The following is a 24606-nucleotide window of genomic DNA, read 5'->3' as shown; positions in this document are numbered from 1 at the left end:
GTAAGTGTTTTTATCACAAATAATAATGATGAAGATGGTAGGAGGAAACTTTTGGAAGTGATAAATGAGTTTAGAGCATTGATTTTGGTGATGGTTTCATGGCTTTATATTTATCTTCAAATTTATCTAAGCTGTATACATTAAATAAATACAGCTGTTTGCATGTCAGTAATACCTCAAAAGAGTAGTTTAACGACAACAACAAAAAAATCACACCACCATGTTAGAAATAATGGCACAGGCATGCAGAGACATCAATTACCTGTTTCCTTTTCTGCCGGGCCTAAAACATAAGAAAAGAGAATTTAGGAGAAAAGCAAAGACTACTCATGATGCTCATGTAATGCAGAAGATCAATCAAACAAGGAAAAGTAAGTTTTCCTTTCTATTTCTAACATAAATTTGATTTTGTTCTTGGCCTGGTCCTGGACACAAAACAAAAGCACATTTTCTAAAGATAAAAAAGGAGGGAGAAAGTAGATAATTAAAAAGCAGAGTTTTTCTCAGCTAATGAGCAAGAGAATTTTTGCTTGTGTGGTGCCGGGGATTGCAAGCCAGGCAGCCACTTGCCACTGAGCTGCACCCCAGCCCTGCATCACTTTGTTGGTTCTTTGTGTTGTTTTTTCTTTTTCTTTTTTCTTTTTTTTTTATTTTTGAGAGGAGATTGCTTGGTAGTTCCACCTGAGTAGATTGCTAGGATTCATTTTCTAGAATCTTCTCACACTAGACTGGAGACATGAGGTGAGGCAGGTGTGGTCTCTGCTCATCCTCCATTTGGTCCTACATAGGTGTTCACTAATACAGAGTTGTCTTTACATGCACAAATAAAACGTTCTTTATTCATTTTAAACTGGACTTTATGACTGTAATAAAATAAATGGAGACCGTATAAAAATGTAGTGTGTACCTTTTCAGTATTTTTGAATAAGGCAATGGCCGAAAATTGTTAGCTAACAATGAAGAACAAAAGGAAACATAGTGTTTTGGATAAGGTTGATAACATTTGTATAAAATAATATTGTGCTCATTGGAGGTATGCACAAACTTTTTTTCTTTGACAGATTTGAAGGCTTTAATATGTCTATTTTTATGTTAATTCTCTGAATCTCTGTTCAGAACACTTAATACTCCTGAACATGAAAATTACTTGAATGAGTATTCAAAACCGAAAACCAACATGTTTATCTTCCACCCTCCTCAAATGATCTAATGTTCACTGCTTTCGCTTTAACACGACATGATATCATAATTAATGATGTTAAACTGGTAACTAAGGAGGTGTCATGTTGTTACTCTCGTGATATAATATTGGTTGCTATAGTGATGAGATGGCTTTTTTGTTAATCACTCAGGAGGTTGGTTATCACATGCTTGTTAGAGAGCTTGACCAGATTTGGAGAGAGAAAAGGAGTGATAGCACAACCAATTATAATCAGATGTTTTCCATTGGCTGAATTTTGACAATGCTATCCTAATATCAACTAATTCATAAATTTATAATTCACTAAGCATAATTTTCTATTGCTAAAATTTTTCTAAAGGATGATTCACTTTTTATTTTTAGATAAAGTATTTAACATTAACTTCAAACTTCTTTCCTCCCTCAGGTAATGCTACATGTTTACATAAGTCAGTTTATGGTAATTTGAGCAAAGAATCAGAGGTCTTTTCTGCTTCTTTTAGATAAATCTTTCAAAGGATCAATGAATAGAAGCCGATTTTGCCACAAATTCCAATCTACTTATCTCTAAACATTTTAAATATCAGTGTCCTTAATGACTAAAACCCAAAGAAAGAGAAAAAAGTGCACAGTCCCCTCCAGAGATCTAATCTTTCAAATGCATCAATATATCACAAGCAATTAAAAGCTACAGGAAGTTCTATAGGTTTCTTTCAACCCTCACAATAATCAACAAGTTTCTTCCTTCTCTGAGTGACACTGCAGAATAGAAAATAAAATTACATAATACTACACTGATACTGATTGGGAAAGAGTGCAGAGCCCACAGTTGAAATGTTAGACATACTTACAAGTAATGTCAAAAAATACAGCCCATGAAAACACCTTTGGTTTCTTGAAAACTCAAAATAAGAACAAAGGACAACTTAGGCACGAATCCTGGGTCTTTCATTCAAGCAGAGTCCCAGGAGGCATATTAAAGCAATGAATAGGAAAAAGCTCTTCAGTTCACCAGCTGAGATTTTAATGAGACATTTCCCTTTGCCATGGTCCAGGACTGTTCAGGAAAGGAAAGGACTTCTCATTGAAAACTCAGTTAATAGGCATTGTTGGCTCTCACTGCCACTTGGGCAATTGCTCACTGCACTGACCTTCTATTTTGGCATATTCTGTGAGTCTAGTGTAATTGATCAAGGCAGCTTTCTCGAGACATTTTCTGACCACTTTCTTCACCTCTTCTGCTGGTATGGGAGTGGCAATATCTTTCATTAAAACCTACAGAGAAAGAAGTGGGGGGGGGGAGAGAAAGATAGAAGACAGATGTTGCATAAAATAAATACTTAAATGGCACAAATTGTCCTAGACACGCCTATTCCTGGGGAGGGGGAAGGGGGGAAGGGGGTCCTCTATAACTTGGGGGTAAGTAAAGAGTCGGCACTTCACAACTGGGAACCTAATCCTTCAGTCTTGGTTCCTCCTGTTTAAGCCTCATTTATGCACATCAAAACCTCCCATAGGCCAGGCCACCATTCAGTGTGACTGTCACTTTTCCTCCAGGGACCCAAGACACCATTAGAGCAGCTGTTTCAGGTCAGGATTACAGTACTTGGGACAAATAATAAACAAAGTTTGTCTTGTACTTCTCTAATTTAAAAGCCCTAGCTCTTCTGAGCAATATATTTGAAAATAATAAGAGAAAAACTATTAGGAATAGGCATATTTTCAATCTCTGTAAAAATCAAGAGGACTTCTTTCACTAATTAAACCTTAATGACTGTGATCTACTGAACATACTGCGACAAACTATAAAAAGAAGGGGAAGAAAACTGCTTTGTCTTAGTGAAATGAATGCTTATAAAATATCAAAGGCTAAAATATATGGAAACTTCCTGCAGTTTTGAACAAAATAACTAATTATTCTCTGTTGGGTTCCAAAAATGTTTTTGGAGTCTTCCTTAAAAACTTTTATTATTACCAAGGAATAAATACAATTATATCCAAAATTCAAAATGCCATATAAATGTAAACACTTTTTATAATGACTCATTAATCATTTTCTTTAAAACTTTCTTAATGATGAAACTGCTCACAATCACTTTTGATTATACTATTAGTCAAACTCTATTATTCCATATAGTTAGCACAATTTTTCTTGCGCTTATATTCAAATGATATTATATATGACAAAATAGAAAGAAGATGATGCTTTTGTAGGTGCTCTAACTATTCTATTAGTCTTTTGTCTCGAAAGAACAGGAAAGAATCTATTTAATCATTACTTCATTCTCTTTTCAATCAGCCTCATCGCTAAGGATATTGCAATCTCTAATTTTTTCAATCATTCAAGAGTGGAATAGTATTTTAACATTTTATTATGCAAGATTTCCTTTTTTGAAAATGGTAAACTATCATTTAAAAAATTTCCCCTTATCAAATTCAACTATCCTTCATGCTATTCTGAAACTTTAATCAGACCTATACTTCAGACTCTTTGTAATCAGAAAATCCTTTTGTGCATAATAGAATACATATAAGCTTTAAACATGCACTACTCTATTAAATGTGATTTTTGCTAAAGTTTAACATTAAGATCAACTTTGTTTGATAGAAAGAATTTTTAACTTTATCATTAGGCTTCCCATGGTGATAAACTTTAAATAGCAGCAATAGCTACTAGAAATGACAATTTATGACTGCCACAGAGGTGACTCTGGGGCTTAAATTAGGCAATATTTCATATTCTGTAAGATCTGGGCACTTAATTTGGAATGGGATAAAACTGAATCCTATTTTCTGGTGAAGTGGGAGATACAAACCTCTCTTTTCATACTTCCTTCCTGTGTTCTTCCAAGGTTTCATAAGTATTCAGAATGCACATGTAGATTTAATTTTATTTTCCTGAGTTGTCAATAAGTCAAGAGACGTAAAAAAATGAAGAAATGGTCTTTAACATTTCTCTATCAGCCAAGAGATGTGATTAATGACTATAACTGGAATAAAGGTCACTGTTCCTCCTGTCACCTGTCAATGCAGGGCACAAGGGCATCTCTGCTATTACTAACTCTTCCCTGCTGTGAGGAGGAGAAAGCTCTGCCATGGAAACCAGGACACAGAGAGGCTGCACCAGGTATACATGATGGGATGCAGTTCCAAAAAAGTAAAGTGCTCTTTAAGGATTTCATTTTATGTGTGATATCTTAATGAACAGAATGAAATGAATATTCTGAAAAGCTTGGGTTACATGCAGATTTTCTTACCAAAATTCTAGCATGATATAATTTTATAATAATATTCTATCACACAGTGCACAACAACCAGGGGTAAGACAGGGATATATAAATGAAATCCATCTATAATCTGAAGATTTCATTTTAATCATCAGTTCTAGTCCTCATCTCCCACATTCTTAAGTCACTGGAACAGAGCTATAATATCTGAGCAATGTCTTGCCTTTCTGCTTTGAGTGGAGTTGCTAATAAACAACATAAATCTCTAGAGTGAATTTGGCAGAAAAAGAGACAAGAACGAGTCGATAAATCAGGACCAGGATAATTGAATCATGAGCTACAGATGATGCCCAGAAATTCTTTTAAATTCTGATATTGAACAGGAGCTGACTAAATTATCAAACAGTTTAACTATTAGCATCCAACTAGAATATGAACAGATCTATGGGCAGATGAAAAAGATACCTCCCTTTCAGACCTCAACTGCCACACAGGCGTTTATACTTACAAATGTAAGTATAAAACGTAAAAGTTTTAGCATGAATTTAAACTCTTATTTACTATTGATCTTGTAGGGGAAAACACTTTCTAAAACTCGTGAATCCATTTAAGGAAACACACAAATTGAAGTGAAATAAATTCTGAAACGTATTTTGAATGGAAGGAATGATAGGAATGATTTGTTTATGCACATTAAATGATATACTCTTCCAGTCACTGAGGACTATGGCAGGCAGAAGTACAAATAAAGTTGAAGAGATAATAAAAGACCTTGAAAAACAGAAAATTAACTGGAAAATAAAAAGAAGCTTAGCAGCATGAGAGAAAAAAGGAGGTAGAAATATAAATGTTATCCAAAGGATAGGATGGCAATGGAAAGTTTTCCAGGAGGGAGAGGTTGGTAGAGGGAGAATCTGAATGTAGTAACAAAAGGTAAGAAATTCATGAAATGCAACAAACTCTTGTAGTAGACTCATGAGGAATGAGACTGTGTGCCTAGTTCAATAACCAATATACACAGCAACTGACAATGCAAATAGAGTTTACAAAGTAATGTCCAAACATACCCTTTCAAGTAATGAGAGCGTAGCTTTTAGAGCACCTTCAGGTCGTCCAAAGGGAAAGCAGTATCTTTAAAGACAAAAGAAAGAAATAAAAAAGTCAAACATTTAATACCCAAGAGGTAGATGACTCACACTTATATTACTTGGCATTATTAGAAAACCACAAGAAGAGTTTAAAATAGCATCAACTCATCCGGGAAAACTTTTAACTGCTAAAATTTACCTAGTCCTATGATTTAAAAGTTTTAAATAATAAAGGTGTCAACTGTGATGAAAAAGTTTTTAAGTTTGGATGAAGCATGTACTGAAAGAGTACAATTAAAAAGAGCGCCAAGGGTCATTCACAGAAACAATTAATATGCACTACCTAATAATTTCTTGTTTAAGATTTGTTGTTATTAAAGCTCTAGGAGAAAATGAAATGATTTCTCCCATTTCTTCCCATAACTAGTGTGTTTGGAGATGGAAACGTCTGCACACATAGCTTCCAGGACAAGTTCCCCTGTCCCTTTTGCTGATACTTCACCTTGCTACCATGGTGACTAATTCTTCTTTCTTCGTACATCACACAAACCCTCTGAACTTCATCTGTCAGCACAGTTATTTGTCCCAAATTACTTCTAGCTCCACATAGTCCAACTAAATAGCAACAATTGGAGGGCAGACAGGTAATGGGGATGTTCTGAAATCAGGGTTAGAGGGGCGGGGAGAGGAACGGCCTCCTTTTAAAGTCAGTTGCCACAATGTGGTAACACATTCATTGCTCTTTACAAGGGACTCCTTCTTCAGGTCAATTTCCACTTAAAGAGTACTGAGTATCGGAGCTAATTCACCTTGCCCCAGCTCTTTACTTGTGGAACCAGATCCAGCAAAGCATCCCTTTCCAGGACTATCACTCCTTCCTCACAATCAAGGACTATAGGCAGCTGGGCTTCCCTTAGGCTGCCATCTTGCTCTGGCTTAGAAATCTGCAAACTCATGACTTAGAAAGAAGTTTATTCATCTTCATGTCCTTTTCCATTATTTAGGGATTTAGTGGACTTATTTTCTCAGATGTAATAATGAAATAAATTTTTTCATACTGTAATTCGAACAGGTTTCCCCCAAATCATGTTTTAAGTATAATTGTTTTATGTATAATTTTAAAGAAAAAGACTTATTTCTCTCTTCCTTTTAGAACAAAGCAGTAATTGAATATAACTCAGGATTAGGTCTTAGTTTCATAAGAGTTTCACTCGCCACAGATAAATGTAAATTAAAGCAATATAGTCACCATTTTTCCTTCAGAATACTGTTTATCATTTTATTTACTGTTAAAATTTTCCTTAACCTTGCTTCTACTGACCCCATTATACACTCTCCCTAAAAAAAATCCACAACTCATTTATTTTAAGAGTTTTCTCTGTGCAGTGGTGTTTTAGAGTATTAGCAAATTAGCAAAGTAGCTTTAATCATTTTCTATACTATAAACCGTAATCCATGTTTAAATAAAACACAAATTAGGTTCTTGTAGTTTCCTCCCCCTGCTTAATCTTTTCAGTGTATTTGCATAATCCATCCATTGTCTTTCCTATTGTTTATTTCTACTAACCCGTGGGTGACACATTTTATGAATGGAATGTTACTGATCCCCAGATTACATTTAGCATTTCGGGACTCTGAGGTCTCCTTGGGTATGTTCTGCATTAGCATTAGCTGCCCATGATGTGTAAATAATTCAACACATTTACAGAGTACAAGTAATCCTGAATCAATAAAGTACAGAAAATAACTACACAGAAGCTTAATTAATTTTCACAAAACAAGTTTTAAAAGAAGGGGAATCATTTTGTTCTGCTTTTTAAAATAAATATTTTGAGTTTTTACTACTCTCTCAGCTCTGTAATGGCAAGGCAAAATGGAAAATACTCCATTACCAAATAAAATCCAGCCATGTTTAATAACTAATCTGAGTAAATTGAAGTTAACCTCTTTTCTTTTCTTCTTTTTTTTTTTTTTTTTTTCAGTGCTGGGGATTGAACCCAGGGCCTTGTGCTTACAAGGCAGGCACTCTAGTAACTGAGTGAGCTATCTCCCTAGTTCCTGAAGTTAGCATCATTCAAATTTTGGTAAATTAATCTCAAACATAAATGAGACTGCATAGACCTGCCCTATGATTAATCATTTTTCTTGTTTATTTTTAAATGCATTTATTTATTTTTATCAAATTTGTGTATGTACATCGTCTAAAGAGAAAACTTCTTCTGAAAGGCTTTTATTGTGAAAAACAAGTCTTTTTATGTTTGTTTATAATTTGTGCTTTCCTAGAGGAAAACATGTCAACCTTTAAGTTGACATCCTTAAATTGCACACTAATAATTTTAATTCTTGATTTTGAGTCTTATGTGTTATCCTAACTTCCCACTGCAGGAGAAGTCCTTACTATTTATTTTCTTCTTCGTCTTTTTTTTTTTTTTCAGTGTTGAGGTTGAAACCAGGGCTTTGCACACACTAAGCAGATATTCTACTACTGAGTCACATTCCTCAGCCCTGCATCTCTTTTTAAAAATAACTTTATTTATAGGTATGTCATACAAAGAACTGCACACATTTAAAGTATACAATGTGGTTAAATTTTGACATATATATGCCCTTGTGAAACCATCACCACAAACAAGGTGATTTCTGGTCCCTGAATATTCTCCCCCACCCCTGCTGGAAACCACTGTTTGATTTTCTATCATTTGGATTGGTTTGCATGTCTAGAACTGTATGTAAGGAGGAATATACAATATGTGGTTCTTGGGAGAGAAGAACATACTGGACCCAAACCATACCTCTGAGGGTCTGGTTTCTCTCCTTCAGCATAATTTTGATATTAATACATACTGCTGTATGCTTCAACAGTTCATTCCCTTATACTACTGGGTGGTATTCCAATGCAAGAAATACACTGTTTATCTATTCCTTATTGATAAGTATTTGGTTTGTTTTTATCCTTTGGTTATTATGAATAATGCTGGTCTGAGCATTCATATCAATGTCTCTGTATAGAAATAGGCTTTCATTTATCTTGGGAAAATTCCTAGAAATGAAATGACCAGGTCCTGTGATAGGTGTTTAAAGTTCTAAGAATTGGCTACAGTCTAGTTTCCAAACAAGATAGTATATTGACATTCCTATAGCTAGCATTTCAGAGTTCATTTCTCCACATCTGTGCCAACATTTGTTATGGTCAAGGTTTTTTTGATTTGAATTTTAGCTATCTTAAAAGGTATGTGTGGTAGTACATAACTGCAGTTTTAGTTTCCATTTCCCTGTTAAGTAATAATGCTCAGTAGGGATGTTTCATATTCCTTTTTTGCTATATCTTTGATGAAACATCTGTGAAATCTTTGTTTACATTGGGTTGATTCATTCCTTATAATTAAGATTTAAGAGCTTTGTATGTTCTGAATAAAAGTCTTGTGAAATGGAATATGTATTATGTAAATATTTCCTCCTATTCTATGACTTACTTTGTATTCTTTAATGATGTATTTGAAAGATCAAAAGATCTTAATTTTGATGAAGGTAACATGTTTTCCATTTATAAATCACAATTTTGGTGTTTTATTTAAGAATACTTGCTTAGACCAAGGACACAGAGATTTTTCTCATTCATTTTCTAGGTTTACTATATTTTTTTGTCATTTAGTTTTTATTCATAATCATAAACTTAACTCTGCAGTCCAGCTAGACTTGGAAGGGAAATAAGGAAAATATGGAACCCAAAGAACTGCAGCGAGAGCACAAAGATTATGGGATATTGCCAGCAGATGGGGTGGAAGAGTACTCTCCTGAGCCACAGAAGGAATGGTTTGATGGTTAAGATAAACACAAGTCAAATGTATTAGAGTCGTCCACAGTTGGTAATGGTGATCTTCCTGCTGGTCTTGCTATTCCTGGACCCAAAGCACTCTATGGCTTCCACGATGTTCATGCCCTCTTTCCCCTTCCCAAAGACCACATGCTTGTCATCCAACCACTCAGTCTTGGCAGTGCAGATGAAAAACTGGGAACCTTTAGTGTTTGGTCCAGCATTTGCCATAGACAAGATGCCAGGGCCTGTATGCTTCAGGATGAAGTTCTCATCATCAAACTTCTCCCCATAGATGGACTTGCTGCCAGAGCCATTATGGCATGTGAAGTCACCACCCTGGCACATAAATCCTGGAATAATTCTGTGAAAGCAGAAACCCTTATAACCAAATGCTTTCTCTCCAGTACTCAGAGCATGAAAATTTTCTGCTGTCTTTGGAACTCTGTCTGTATACAGCTCAAAGGAGATGCGGCCCAACAGCTCGCCATCGAAGGTGATGTCGAAGAACACAGTAGGGTTGACCATGGCTGACAGAGAATGGCCACAGGCTGCAGCAGCCTCTTGAAAGCCAGGCTTACTATTTTAAGTTAACTTTTATATCAGTTGCCAGGTGTGGACTGAGGTGAATAATTTTCATTTGAACATACAATAGTTTGGCACCATTTGTTGAAAAGTATATTTAAAGTTGCTTTTGCATCTTCATTGAAAATCAATAAACCATATATGTATGTGAACCTATTTCTTGACTCAGTAGCAGGCTATCAATTACTATTGCTTCATGTATCTTGAAATCAGGTCATATCAGCATTTCAATACTTATTTTAATAACTCTTGCATTCACATATAAATTTTAGAATCAGGTTAACTTATACAAAGTCCTACTAGGATTTTGATAGCAATACCATTGGACCTATTGGTCAGTTTGGGAGAACTGACATCTCAACAGTATTAGAGTCTTATGGCTCATGAGTACAAGGATCTCTCTCCCTTTATTTAATTTTCTTTAACAGCAATACTTTTTATTTTTCAGCATACAAGTTTTATACATCTTTCCTCAGGATGATTACTAAATAATTTATAGCTTTCTTTTGCCCTTCTATTCTTTTAAAATTTCAATTTCTGATTTTTAGTAGCCGGTATATAGGAATAAATTGACATTTACATGTTTAGCTGAGGTCTCGAGATATCCAAACTCACTGATTAAAGAATTCTTTTACAGATTCTATAGGATTTTCTTCATACATGATGATGTTATAAGCAAATAGAAAACTTTTCTTCTACCTTTCCCATCTAGATGCATTTGTTTCAATTTTTCTCGTATTGGGTAGCATATCCAGTACTATTTTGAATAGAAGTTATGATAGCAGACATGCTTGCATTGTTTTGATTTTAGGTAGAAAACGTTCAGTCTTTGACTACTAAGTATAAGATAATGTATAGGTTTTCCATTCGCATTCTTAATGGAATGAATGACACACAATAGTGATAATTCTTTTAATGCCCTGCTTTTCTTTTATTATTTCTATATTCTGCATCATTTCTCAGTTATGACTGGCTGGACATTTCTGTATTCCTTTAAATACTCTTGACCTCTGTTCAAGAACATAATTAGGTTACTTGGAAATAGTTTGATCCTCTTGAGCCTTGGTTTTAATCACCTTTAGGAGAGAAAGGGCAGTGTTCATTTTAGGGCTTGTTTTTCCCACTGCTAGGGGAAAGCCCTTAAAGGGACACTATCTGACATTAGAAGTCAATTAGAAGGTGATTTACTCTTGGAAACACAAACTGGAAGCGCTACTGGCTCTGCCTAGCACAAGGGATTTCCTCCTGTAATCCTTTTGTGTGACTCTTTATCAGACTTTGGATACTTTCCTCACATGCCATGGTTAATATTTAGCTGGAGAATTCAGGTACTTTTTGCAAATACCTGGAGTTCCTCCTCCTCTGTCTCTCTGTTTTTAAGAACTTTGACCTGAAAAATCCTGGCTGCCTTGGCTTCCCTGGACTCCAGCTGGCTCTACCTAGGTTCTTCTGCTGGGGGCCTTGGGCTGGAAACTCTCCTGGCTACAAGCAAGGACCACCAAAGGCTTGCTTCATTTTCCCCATCTCTCAGAAACTGTCCTTGTAATTATTATTTATTATCTTACATATTATATAAAACATTTTTTCCATACTTTTTTTCCCCCTGGTACTGGGGATTGAACCCAGGTCATTCTAGAACTGAGTTACAATACATCCCCAGTCCTTTCTAATTTTATTATGTTGCTGATACTGCCCTTGAACTTGTGATTCCCCCTGCCTCAGCCTCCTGAGTTGCTCGGATTACAAGTATGTGTCACTGTGCTTGGCTTCCCCATGTTTTTGTCTGATTTTTCAATTGTTTCAGGTGAGAGAGAGTGAATATAATTCCTCAGTTCTCCATCTTGGACATTAGTAACTTTTTTTCATGATCACTTTGACTAATGGAAACATAATTCTGTTCTTCCCATCTGTCTAATATAGTTTACATCATTTGTAGGGTATTAGAGCAAAATTCAGCATCTACATTTACTATATAATGTCCTAGACAAGTGGGATACAGTATTTATTATGGTTACTTTGTATGACTTACTCAATGTTTTGTTTATAATTCTTAATTTTATTTAAATTTCCTTTTCATATACTTAATCAAATAAAATTCCAAATTCCAGGGCAACTGATAGGATGTAATGAATACAACTCCAAATTCTTTTTCAGTCTCTTGACATGTTTACTTGTATTGTCTATTTATGTTTCTTTGATCTTTAAGCTCAACAGTCACTTTGGGGGTCTTCTCTTAATCATTATTCTTCCCCTTCTCTTTCAAATTGTCACACTGATTTCCACTTTCAATGACTGTAACTCTTGTTTCCTCCTTTGTTTTGGTGAACTCTACAGTTTACCATAGGAAATATAGGAAGCATATTTTTAAGTTCGTGACTACCATTACCCTTAATGGAAACTTTTGCTGGTACAGAGTTCTAGGTAGAAACACCTCAGAATCATAAAGTCATGGATGTACTGTTTTTTGGAGATCAGTGGTGCTTCTTAAAATGAGAGCAGCAGATGAGTCTTTAGTTTTTGTTCACTGCCTGACATAGTAGGTACTAAGTATTTATGGAATACATCAGTGTTGAAAATATCCTGATTCTTGATTCTTTGTGTGAAATCTATTTTCTCTTTCCAGAAAACTTGATAATTTATTTTAATCATCAAGTTTCTAAAAATTCATGAAAAGATACCCTGAAGAGTATCTTTAGTCCAGTTTACTGGATTTTCAATGAGTTCTTTCAATCTAAAATCTTAAAGTCTTTTAATTCTAGAAAAACTTTTTGAATAATTTTATTGATAATTTCTACCTTTAGCCTTAGCTGTTTCTAGAATTCTTCTAATTTGTGAGGATGAAATGCCTAAACAGATACTTAAGTTTTCTTATCTTTTTGGTGCAATTTTCCTGTTTTCCATTCCTGATCTACTTTCTGGAAGTGTTCCTTGACGAAATCTCTCAACAGTATGTTTGCATGTTGTATGTGTGACATTTGCATATAATTTCTTTTTTTTTTTTTTAGATGTTGACAGACCTTTATTTTATTCATTTATTTAAATGTGGTGCTGAGAATTGAACTCAGTGCTTCATACGTGCTAGGCAAGCGCTCTACCACTGAGCCACAACCCCAGCCCTGCATATAATTTCTAAGGGTTCTTATTTTATCTCTGAGATTTTTTTTCCCTTTTTTGTCTTGTTTTTGTTTTACAAATGTTCTACCTTCCAAACTTCTCTGAGGAGATAAACAATACTTTCCCCTGCTTTCCTCCGCCTCATATAATTTTGGTTTTATTCCTAGCGGCTTTAAAAATTTTCCTTTGTCATTTACTTGTAATGGGCTCTGGCTTCCATAGTATATGCTTTTCTCAAATGTCTGATGATGTAGGCATATGATCATTTTCAGAAATATAGTATTAAAAAGTGAAGGGAGTCTAGGTGGTACTTACAGACACTGGTCTTTGCAAGGGGGAAACTAGCTGAGCTGTGTGAATAGAAATCTTTGCTATTCATAGCTATAGGTCTTCTTTCTTGGGCTCATCAGAGACCCAGGGTAAGATATTAGTGATATGCAATGAAAGTGGTTTGTGATTTCTGAATTTCAGAATAATTGTGTATTTAATCTCCCCATTTCTACCTTTTACTCTGCCTTATGTTTCTCTCCTCTGCCACCCCTGCCCAGGTACCATCTGTTTTTATCCTCTCCAGAGAATGTATGTGCAGGCTCCTGCCAGTGCAGGAGAGCTAAGTTGGAAAAGAGAGCTGGGGATATAAATGCTTCTGCTCAGATTCACAGCAAACCATTCTTCACTCTTATTTTTTAGAGGGGCTAGAAACTGTCAATTCCTAAATATTTGGTAGTTATAAAATTTCACATTGCCTATTTATGCTTTTTTTCTTGGATTAGATACCATTAGATCCCATTCATCCATCTGACCTCCAGAACACTTTTCACAATTTTTTTCTTGCCATTTTCCCCTCTCTTACTCTTGCTGTTCCTGTGGGTTTATGCCTTCTTGAGAAATACTGTTCTGTTGTTTCAGTCAGGTTGTGTCAGGACACTAAGTCAGACCTGTGTTCAAGTTACCAGTTTTTTCTTCTTTCAGTCTGCCATCTGTGACCAGAAATTCTTCATTTATGTTTATTTTGCCTCATTATGTTTTCTGAAATTAATTTCTAGAATATCATTTGGTTTAAATAGACAAATTCCTATAGAAGAGTTGTGATAAATATCATGCTTTTTTAACACGAGTTCACAAGCAATTCATATGCTTTTTAAATTCTAACACAAGTAACTACGGAAGAAATTTTGGAAAAATTCTTACAATAGTTCTAATAGATAATTTTAATAATTATTCCTCTAAATTTGCCTAGATGGCTACTTAAAACTTCTTCCATTTCAGTATCCTTTCTTCTTTTCTGGTTTTCCACAAACTTAGGAAAGTTAAAACTGTTAAAATATATAAAAGCACTATAAACATCCAAGAAACTATAAAAGTCAACCCAAATGTCTAGACCAAATAATTTCAATTCTTGTCCTGCACCAAACAAAAGTAAAAGGGATTGTAGCCTACATCTTCACAGAAATTAGCAAAGAGGATGTACCATAAAAGAAGTAAGGAAACAGAGCTTTAAGAGAGAAGACAAATATAATAAATCATGTGAACACTACTGTCCCTTGCCTCTTTTATGTAGATCCTGGGTAGCAGTGTGAGAGACTTGCATTTCCCCCCTGGTGGAAGGTTCCAATTAATCTAACTCAGTCATAGTGACCCCACCTGAGTAACAGGAACTGATTGAGGTATCCGGTACCTGAACTTGCTTGAGCTACTGGTTTTAGTTCAGAACTAGGAGTATAATGTATTTAGGACAAATGATACCTAAAAGAGAATTTGTAGGATATTCTAAGGAAACTTTCATGATTTTGAGAATTACAGACTACACCAGTTTTTCCTTCAAATGAAATGGAATATATGAATGTGAGGTTGAGAAGTTCTGTAGACTTCTTGCTGCCAGTCTATGAAGGAGGATGATAAACAAGTCTATCCGAAAGCCTGCCCTGCCTGAGACCTATATGCAAGTAAGCATATATGTTTATTTTTTAAACCAGTTTGCAGGAAGGACTGCAGTAACTTGTAACCATAACTTGAGATGTGGAGAGTTACTGATAAAGTACATAATCAATGGACAGGTGAGCTCTGTCCTAAAAATGGCAAAAAGGGAAAAATTGCATTGCTTTTCACTAAAAGAAATTTAAAACCAATTTACAGGGGTCTACACCACCTAAGAAATAACCCTTTCAATAACAGTGAATGCAGAAATGGATCACTATCAATATAAAAAAACCTTTCTGTATGCATTTAAAAAATAAACTCTAGAAGAATTTCATGCAGAGAATTAACTCTCAAGTTCACAAGCTAAATTCAGCTATTCTGTTGAGGACAGTGTTTTCTGATCTACACATGCTGGCCTCTTGGGTAAAATAACTCTCCAGTGTGGGACTGCCCCATGCATTGCATGTCTATATCCAGAACTAAATAACTGACTCTACCATAACTCTCCTTCATCTATGTGCCCTAAGGCTGCAGTACCAGCTCAGCTTCAGCTGAGAATTACAAATATAAGGGAATAGATGCTAAATATACATATATTTAGCATAAGTGTATATATCAATAATTGATATATACATTTTTGGCAGTATTGGGGATTGAACACATAACCTTGTGCATGTCAGAAAAGTGCTCTACTACTGAGCTATATCCCCAGCCCAAACTTCAGTATCATTTAACATTATACATAAGGATATGGGGGCTCAGAATGGTCATTCATTTAGCATCCAAATGGGTAAATTACAGTTTGGGGGACGTATATTTACAGGTTTATGTTTTCAATAAATTAACATGAAATGATTCTATATCACAAAAGCACATCACAGGAGACATGCTATAAGACCCAACACACTGACATGGCAACATTTTATAGGATCTAATAAAAAGTGATAGAAAAAGAAAATATATTGGCATATTTGTGTTTCTAACCATCACTTTCTTTTGAGCTAACTAAAAGTAAGGGGAAAAGAAGATTATCAAAGTATTTATCTTTCACTCTGTAAATGTTGATTAGTATTAAAGCTAATATTTTCCTTTTTCTTTCTTTTTCTGTTTTTGAGCGAGGAACTATGCTGTGCATGGGGGCTCATGTTCTCACAATCTAAATACGAGGATCACAAATGACTTAAGCAATATATGCCATTACTGTGTGATAAGTGACAAGTGAATAAACAGACAATAACTGCTAACAGACTTTGGAACATTCTTCGCTGGAATAACTGCGAAAGGCTCACCATCGAGGCAGAACTTGGGAATCTCTGCCTGGTGACAGAGAGAGGAGGAGCGATGGTCACCAGAGCTGGAGGGAAAACACCAAGGCAAGCAAGAGTACAGTGGATAGTTAGTACAGGAGACGGAGTAACCTGAGAGTGGTTGAAAATGAATGGCAGGCTGGGAAGGTGATCACACTGAAAAATGCAAATCACACTCTGTAGGCCATCAGGGACTAATGATTATTCTTGAGCAGTGGCAGGAAGATATAACAAACAGTTTGGAGGAAGATGGAGGTTAAACAATATGCAAAAATAAATACTTGTATTGATGAATAGGATATATACCTGAAATGGCTTATCTGATTTTCTAAAAGGGAAGAGAGTCTTTCTTTTATTTCCTCAAATTTCTCCTTTTCTTCTATTGAAACTGTTCCAATTCCATCAGGCCTGGGAGGGAAAATCAGATTCAGTAATTTGTATTGGTATTTACTTCTATATATATTTACACACACACACACACACACACACACTACAAATTTAAATGATTAAGGAAAAGGCAAATTGGTAAAGATGACAATAAACATTTTCCAGTTCTACAGAAAGCAATAACTAGTCCTTGAGAATGGCAGTGAAACGTGTTTGATAGTGATACCAAACATTTGACCAACTAAATGAATATCCTTTGAATGGAAATATTAAAAAATAGTGACTGTAAGTCAAAATGCCTTAACTGTTCTCTTCTGAACAGAAAGTAACCCAACATGAAATATATTGGAGATTTAATATTAATTATTTCAAGAAAAAAATTATTGTAAGAAATTTTGGATACATATTTATGTTTACTCTTAAATATATGGGCATTAAGTATTAGAATGAAAGTATATATAGAGGAAAAGTATTTTTTTTCAAGATTTTTATGTTTAACTAAATATCCTTATGGAATCAGTGAGTTTTCATTAAGAGTTTCAAAAGTAAGTATGAAGACTGAAAACTTTTATTAAGATTAGAATTGAAAGTATAAAATACATCTAAGAGGAGGGACAGAGGCAGGAGAATAGTAGAGTGAACTGGACATTATGACCCTATGTGCATATGTGACTACACAACTGGTGTGATTCTACATCATGTACAACCAGAAGAGTGAGAAGTTATACTCCATTTATGTATGATGTGTCAAAATACACTGTACTATCATGTATAACAAATTAAAACAAATTAGAAAACTCCATATCTCATAGCAGGGAATTAAAATTTATTCTGTATCAACTTAAGGTTCTGGTTGTATAGCAATAACCTCAAGTTTTGAACATGTAAATTTTAACTCTTTTAGCACAGAAAAAATAAACATATTATCTTGTATTCATTTCAAATTGTTTATGTATTGTACAACAAAATGAGTCTTTTGCATTTGACAATTAACAACAGACTTTTTCCCGTATTAGTTTATTTTTTTCAAGGTTATATTTGAATTTCTAGATAAATACATTTATAATTCCAGTGCATTAATTTTAATGTTCATGTATAAAATACACAGAAGTAAGAAATATTAAAAACAAAGAAAAGTCTTAAGATAACTTGGTTAATGAGATTTTTATTCTTTATTCCAATTATATATACATATTCACACATTATATGTGTATGTATACATACACACACACCTTTGTATATGTATGTATGCACATACATTTAGTGCTCATTAAACAATTAGTACAAAGCAATTAACTTTTAAAGTTATACCTAAATCACACTGATACGATGACATTTTATTCTTATGAAAGCATCAGTTAAGTATGAGGATTTTTTTTCTAATACAGAATAAGTAATTTGTTACTTCAGAGATTTACATGCCATTAGAATTTATTCTCTGAAAACATTTCTTTCAATTATATTTCATTTCTAATATAGGGAAATATCAATTATATGATTTTGCATTCAGAATAATATACCAATCACATTTACTCCTTCAGAATGCATTTTGAATATTAACTATGGAAAAACTAAATATTGGCCTTTCAAAAATTTTAGGGAGGATAAAAAATCCATATATAAAAAACCCATATATAAAAAAAATCTGTATAAATTATGATACCATGAACTGTGGGCTAATTCCAGTGGTTTATGTTAACTTAGAAATGAATTTTTGCAATCAACTCCTCTTTAACAAATGTTAACACAAAAATGAAGGCAACCTGAATAAGCATTGACAATGATCAATGATCACAAATGCACCTAAGAGTTCTATTTAATCATTAATCTGGGAATTGGGGCATTTAGATAAAAACTAGACCTAAATGATGTGATTACATAGCAATACAAACTAATGAAACTGGATGTGGTGGCGCACGCCTATAATGCAAGTGGTTCGGCAGGCTGAAGCAGAAGGATCATAAGTTCAAAAACAGCCCCAGCAAAAGCAAGGCACTAAGCAACTCAGTGAGACTCTGTCTCTAAATAAAATACAAAAATGTGGCTCAGTGGTCAAATGCCCCTGAGTTCAATCCCCAGTTACCATCCCCGCAACACACACACTAAAAAAAAAAAAAAAAAAAACAAAACTGATAAAGATATATATAGGTTATTTCACTAAGCATGACTGTACAAACAAACTTGATGAAAAAGAGCAAAGAACTTATCCCCACTATTCTGATGATCAACACTATCCCTTAGATTATCTCTCTAGCAGATGCCATATGATTATAGAGTTGAGTAAATTTTCCTGTTTGGTTGAAATGTCAAAGGAGATCATGATCTACCACTATAGAATACGTTATCCTGTCATATTGAACTTCACTGGCATACACTGACTGACTGGTAGAATGGAGTCAGGGGTGCGGGTGATGAGAAACGAGAGAGTAAGTCAGGGGTTGCTCATTTTTGTCAACTTCACTAAGATAAAGAGTTGCATACAAGGAAGGATCATTCTTTTACTGAATTAATTACTAACCTAGGTACAAATCAGATGGGTTAAATACCACATTTAACAACTTGGGTTTGCCTTTACTGACATGCCTTTTAGGATACTGCCTTGAAGAGGCTAAGTTCTGAATATAATGTTGTTGAAGTGGCCTTCTAATCTGAATTACTGGGTATGAATGGCGACTTTGTTGCAATCAAGCCTAAAGGAAACAATTTCTTCTACAATTTATGCCAATAAATATGAACACCTGTGTCATTGACATTTTTCTTATCACTGGTATTAGTAAAAACAAACAGAGCAATTATCAAATTACAGAATTCCAAAGATGCACCTGGCACTGTGCTGTTTTGTATGTAGAATAGCATGGAACGTTCATAGCAATTCTGTCTCCAGTTTCCTGGAGAGCAAGACTGAGGCTCAGAGGGGTTCAATTATTTCTCCAAGGCTACCCAGCTGGAAAGTGAGAGCCTGGACTGGAACCCAGGTTCTTGCAATCCAAAGCCAGAGCTCTTAGTGCTTTACTGAGTTATCTTAGAGCTTACTAGTGAGCTCTCATGTTTACTGTCTTTCCCCTATATTCTCATGGAAAATAATGAAAAGTAAAAATGATTTTTAAAAACCCTGTTAAACCATGGAAACTATATGTGAGAAACAATATGGCAGAAGTATTTTAAATATTCTTTCTTACATCAGACCTTATGTACTACTTGCATAAGGTGGAAAACAAGTAAATTTTAAATTAAGATGCTTCCTATTGAGTCAGTCATACAGTTAAAGAAGACCTTAACAATGCAAACCCTGAAACTTGTTCTTTGATTCATTATACATATTTGCAGAAGCCTAGAGAGAAACTTAAGTCAGTTATATTATATGAGTAGTTTTAGTCGACTTAAAGCAAGAGATTTTAAAAGGCTACCTAATATGATCTCAGTTTACAAATTAATTTGTCATGTCGACTTCTACAACATATCAGAACCCAATCATCCCTACCACTTCTACTGTTGCTCCTCCGGAGCCCTACCCATCAGCTTTCCCCTGAGTACTGCTGTGGCCTCCTTGGTCTTTCACCTGAGCACTTTTTTTTTTTTTTTTTCCAAGTATTGGTGATGCACCACGGCAAGACTCCTGAAGCACATTCTATCACAGTCCTTCTTGACTCAAAGCCATTTAATGGTGGCACTTCATGTAAAAGTCAAGACCTTATATGAGCTCTGCTCTTCACACTAACCCGTCTGATCTCATCTGCTCTTCACACTAACCTGTCTGATCTCATCTATCTCCTCCCTTGCTGCGCCCATTCACCCCTGCCTCCTAGCTGGTCCTCCCATAGGCAGCATGGACCAGCCTCAGGGCCTTTGCAAATGCTGAGAGCTCATCCCTTGGTGTACCCATGCTACTTACATGACTTACAACAGTGAGGTGCTCTCCAACCATCATATGAAGATGTCATTTCCTACTCCCATAGCCCTTCTTTCCTTTGCTTTACTTTATTGCTGGGCATTGTATAAATGGTAACAATCAAAGATGATGTTTTTACCTATTGTCTGCTTCTTTTGTTCTGTATCCTTAGCACCTAGAACAGTGGCTGATATACTGTGGATGCCCAATGCAAATAAGCTGAGGAAACAAATGAGTGGTATATAGGATATATAAATATCAGTTATATAAGATTATAGTAATTTATGACTTATATGCCTAATTATGATTATTGCTTATTAGCACAATGTAAATTATTTGGAACAATTTTTTTTTTAATCATACAGCTTCATGTAGAATAGGAAATTTGGTAAAAAGCAAACAGAAGAAGGAAGTGTAGTTTAGTATTCTGGGTTAAAAGATCACTAGCAAATGACAGGAAGTCTTTACACTTAGCAAAAAAATTATAGTTGCCACTATAGTTAGTAGCAAAATAATTTACTTTGAATCTCAAGAATAGAATTTTTCTCTTAAGATAATAAAATAATAATTCCTCTTAGACATTAATATAAGACTATGTTAAAATGTTATTTAGGATTATTTAAAATCCTAACATAAAAGACCAATTTTCTGTTGCTAATATTAATTGGGGTTTAATTCTATGGCTGATAATTAAATATTAAAGTGGTTCTAATGAGAAGGAAGGGTGTTCTTGTAGATCAAGATTTAATATATTTGGTTTTCCCTGGGGCCTACAAGTATTGAAATTACAAGATTCCAATAAAAATAGAGCACTCTCTCAGAGAAGTTTAACACCTGAACAAGTAATAAAACACGGATTACAAGTAGATAAACTTTTAAATGGAGATAAAGTCAAAGAAGTTATGACATGGAACTTCCTTCTGATGTTAAATAATAAGAAACTGAAGAGTAAATGCAGTTGTCTTTGTTAATTGTACTTGAAGAATGTGTACAATAGAACCTTCTGTCACTGATGCTTAATAGCCTGACCTTGCATCTGCCTATGGGTCATGTTCTGATTTTAGAGCAGCCATCACATACACATACCCATGTGCGTGCGTGCATGCATGTGCACACACACACAGTACTTCTACTGAAACGCATAATCATTAAAAGTAGCTCATGAAGATTATATTTATTGACATAAAAAATCCCTCAATGGATCAAGGGATTTTATACTTTGTGCTATCCTTTCATATTGTAGATTAAGGCATTTTAAAAACAAGTGAACAAAATCTGTTATATCTAATGTACCTCTCCTCTCAATTACCAATTCTTCCTATCACAAGTGCAACATAAACTCTAAATTGGGAAAGATACTTTAAAAAGATAATTCAGGAACAGGATGGATATACATTATGAATCCTTTTTCTATTATTTCTGGTGGCTTCGGGGGTTGAACAGATAAGAAATTATTTTCTACAAAGGTAAAGGACAATTGCATTATAGTTCAACATCGAAGAAAAAGGGTAAACAAACTGGGTTGCAAAATTAGGCATTTGAATTTAGAAGATAAAATACCAATGAGGAATTTGCTTAAATATTAAGATATGAGCTAACCTGTAGCTTCACTTGACATGTTTGAATAGTTTGCAGTTCAAATAGTTTTATAATTCCCTTTTAAAGTACAACAAAAATTTCAGAGAGTCATGAAACAGTAAAAATAAATTTTGGCATGTTCAATATTCATTTCTTTTAGGAAAATTTGAGTAAAAACAACTTACTGGCTGTTCGCATTTTCTAAAAGATGTTATAAGGAAAAATGATCCTGTAATATGCTTTAAGAAAATGAGTTGAATGGGCACAATTACCTTTAATTTTTTTTATTAGTGCATTAGTTATACATGATACTGGGGTTCATTTTTGACATAATTATATAAGCATGACATTTAATTTGCTCTAATTCAGTCCCCAGTACCTCCTCTTTCCCTCCCATCCTCCTTCTCCCTCTTCCCTTTCCCCTACTCTATAAGTTTTTATTCTATTAAATTTTTTTAAATTAAATTTAATTTTTTTAAAATTAGTACATTAGAGACATACATATGAGGATTGAACCCAAGGGTGCTCTACCACTAAGCTACATCCCAGATCTTGGTGTTTCTTTTATTCTGAGACAGGGTCTCACTAAATTGCCCAGGCTGTCCTCAAATTTGTGATCTTCCATCTTTAGCCTCCTGAGTAGTAGGGGTTATGGGCATGCACCACTATGCCCAGTGGTAAATATTTCTTTCTTTTCTTTATTTTTGTTTTGTTTTGTTTTGTTCCAGGGATTAATCCCAGGGGAAATAAACCACTGAGCTACATCCTCAGGCCCTTTTTATATTTTATTTAGGGACAGGATCTCACTAAGTTGCTTAGGGCCTCACTAAGTTACTGAGGCTGGCTTTGAACTTATGATCCTCCTGCTTCAACCTCCCAAGTTGCTGGGATTACAGCTTTGGGTCACCATGCCATGTCCTAAATAGTTTTTGAACCATACAAAATTATGTTATCCTTTTCAAGATCTCTAAAATGCAACTGTGGCATATTGAGGGGTCCCAGAAGCCCAGTAGGAGAGAAATCTTGAACTTTGTTTAAGCAGCACACACCAAAATTATTTAGTCAAGGCACTCCACGAGATTCCTACTTAAAGATCATCACAGTGTGGATCAACATTTTTTCTATTATGGAAAACAATAACATCTTTGTGGGAATTTTCTTACCCACTTTAATGAGCTGGATGGCTTCTAGACACTTGAGGGATGCATGTATCCTTAGTTTTATAATCTTGAGGAGTCTGAATCGTGCTAGATACAGAGTGCTCAGGAAGCTTGTGGGTTGAATGAATACACCAGTGCTTAATACTGTATAGAACATTCTGGTTAAATTAATGAGACAGATTTTTTTTTTTTTCCTAATTCCTTCTTTCCTCCCACAACTCACTAGGTAAGTTTGTCCTGGAAGTGTGGTGGTTTGTGGTAAAAGATTAATTTGCAAATACTGGGTAGACAAATGCCAAAGTTCATGGTGCTTTTGAGTTTCTTATAGACTTCTTTTCACCTGCCTTCTGCTCTGAGGAATGTACGACATCTTGGCCTCCTCCAGAGAGTGAAAAGGGGAGAGACACCTAGAGGGTGGTATTTCTGAATTGTCAATTCTGCCTGCAGCACAGCAGGTAAAAGTCACTTTGCACTTCGTGTATTTCCCACCAATATCCATTTGTGAACAGAATGGAAAGGAGAGGAAGTCACAGCACGAGAATAAGAAATGGTGGAAGATGACGAGGGAGCAAACAATCATCTCCTCTCTTTTGTTTCCTAACCTCTAACACCTCCTATTGTTTCAATCAGAATGATCTATCATTTGGATGCTCATAGATGGTCATACAATCATGATTAGTGTCCTGCTACTTTCCCTGAAGTTTATAAATCACAAGATATTAATTCTATCCCAATTTGTTCACCGAGATAGAAGAAACAGATTTTCTGTCAGAAAATATTTTAGAGGATGAAAATTTAAAATTGTATTCTCTAATTTTACAAGCACTCCTCTGTAATTCTTTCCTTATTTGTATTTTGTTCTGCATTCCAATTCCACTGGAGAGTTTATAAAAGAGTAGACACTTCTATAGTGAGAGTAATAATTTGACCTGATGAAGACACAAGATCTTTGACTCCATCTTTGTGTTGTGCCAGGGGCAGCAAGGCATGGATAGCCAGCCTCTCCTGGGACCCAATGGACAAATGTTGTTTGCCTAATCCAGACTAAGATCACTGCTGTACACAATTCTAGAACTCAACAAAAACAAAATACTGAGGGGAATTTAAAATAAAAATGAAAATAAAAATAATTAAGTTTGGTTCTCTGATATAACTGTCCGCCTAATATCTAATATTATAGTTTTTAAAAATAACATGTGCTGTTAATTAAAGGACTTCATACACATGTAAATTTGAAAGAAGGAACTCAGAAAAATAAAGACAAAAATAAAAATCTCCTATAAATGTCCAACCAGAAATGACTAGTCAAACCATTTTATAAATATCACTTGTCTTAATTCTGTAAATCTCTTAACAT

The 24606-nt window shown here is 34.8% G+C and overlaps 2 protein-coding genes across 10 annotated transcripts in view; both read right to left on the bottom strand.

Moving 5' to 3' along the window:
* The window catches only part of CADPS2 (calcium dependent secretion activator 2), a 556850-nt gene that overhangs the window by 112568 nt on the left and 419676 nt on the right, over positions 1 to 24606 (bottom strand). For 5 of the 9 annotated variants that reach the window (XM_079149839.1, XM_079149831.1, XM_079149835.1 and 2 more), the window contains exons 14-17: positions 16542 to 16643; positions 5475 to 5538; positions 2332 to 2455; positions 263 to 283 (exon numbers count right to left, since the gene is read on the bottom strand). In XM_079149839.1, coding sequence (XP_079005965.1) covers positions 263 to 283; positions 2332 to 2455; positions 5475 to 5538; positions 16542 to 16643 — 311 coding nt within the window. The remainder of the gene's footprint in view (positions 1 to 262; positions 284 to 2331; positions 2456 to 5474; positions 5539 to 16541; positions 16644 to 24606) is intronic. The other 4 variants (XM_079149833.1, XM_079149834.1, XM_079149837.1 and 1 more) reach the window with 1 other exon arrangement.
* LOC306668068 (peptidyl-prolyl cis-trans isomerase A-like) lies at positions 7561 to 12878 on the bottom strand. The gene has a single exon (XM_079151105.1). It carries the CDS (start codon positions 9835 to 9837, stop codon positions 9343 to 9345), a length of 495 nt encoding a protein of 164 aa, XP_079007231.1. The 5' UTR covers positions 9838 to 12878; the 3' UTR covers positions 7561 to 9342.

Source organism: Sciurus vulgaris (genome assembly GCF_902686455.1).
Source record: "Sciurus vulgaris genome assembly, chromosome: 8".
NCBI lineage: Eukaryota > Metazoa > Chordata > Mammalia > Rodentia > Sciuridae > Sciurus > Sciurus vulgaris.
This window is presented reverse-complemented; position numbering and strand designations above follow the sequence as displayed.

Coding starts and splice junctions, on each gene's coding strand:
- LOC306668068 (XM_079151105.1), bottom strand. CDS start 9,837: ATGGTCAACCCTACTGTGTTCTTCGACATCACCTTCGATGGCGAGCTG.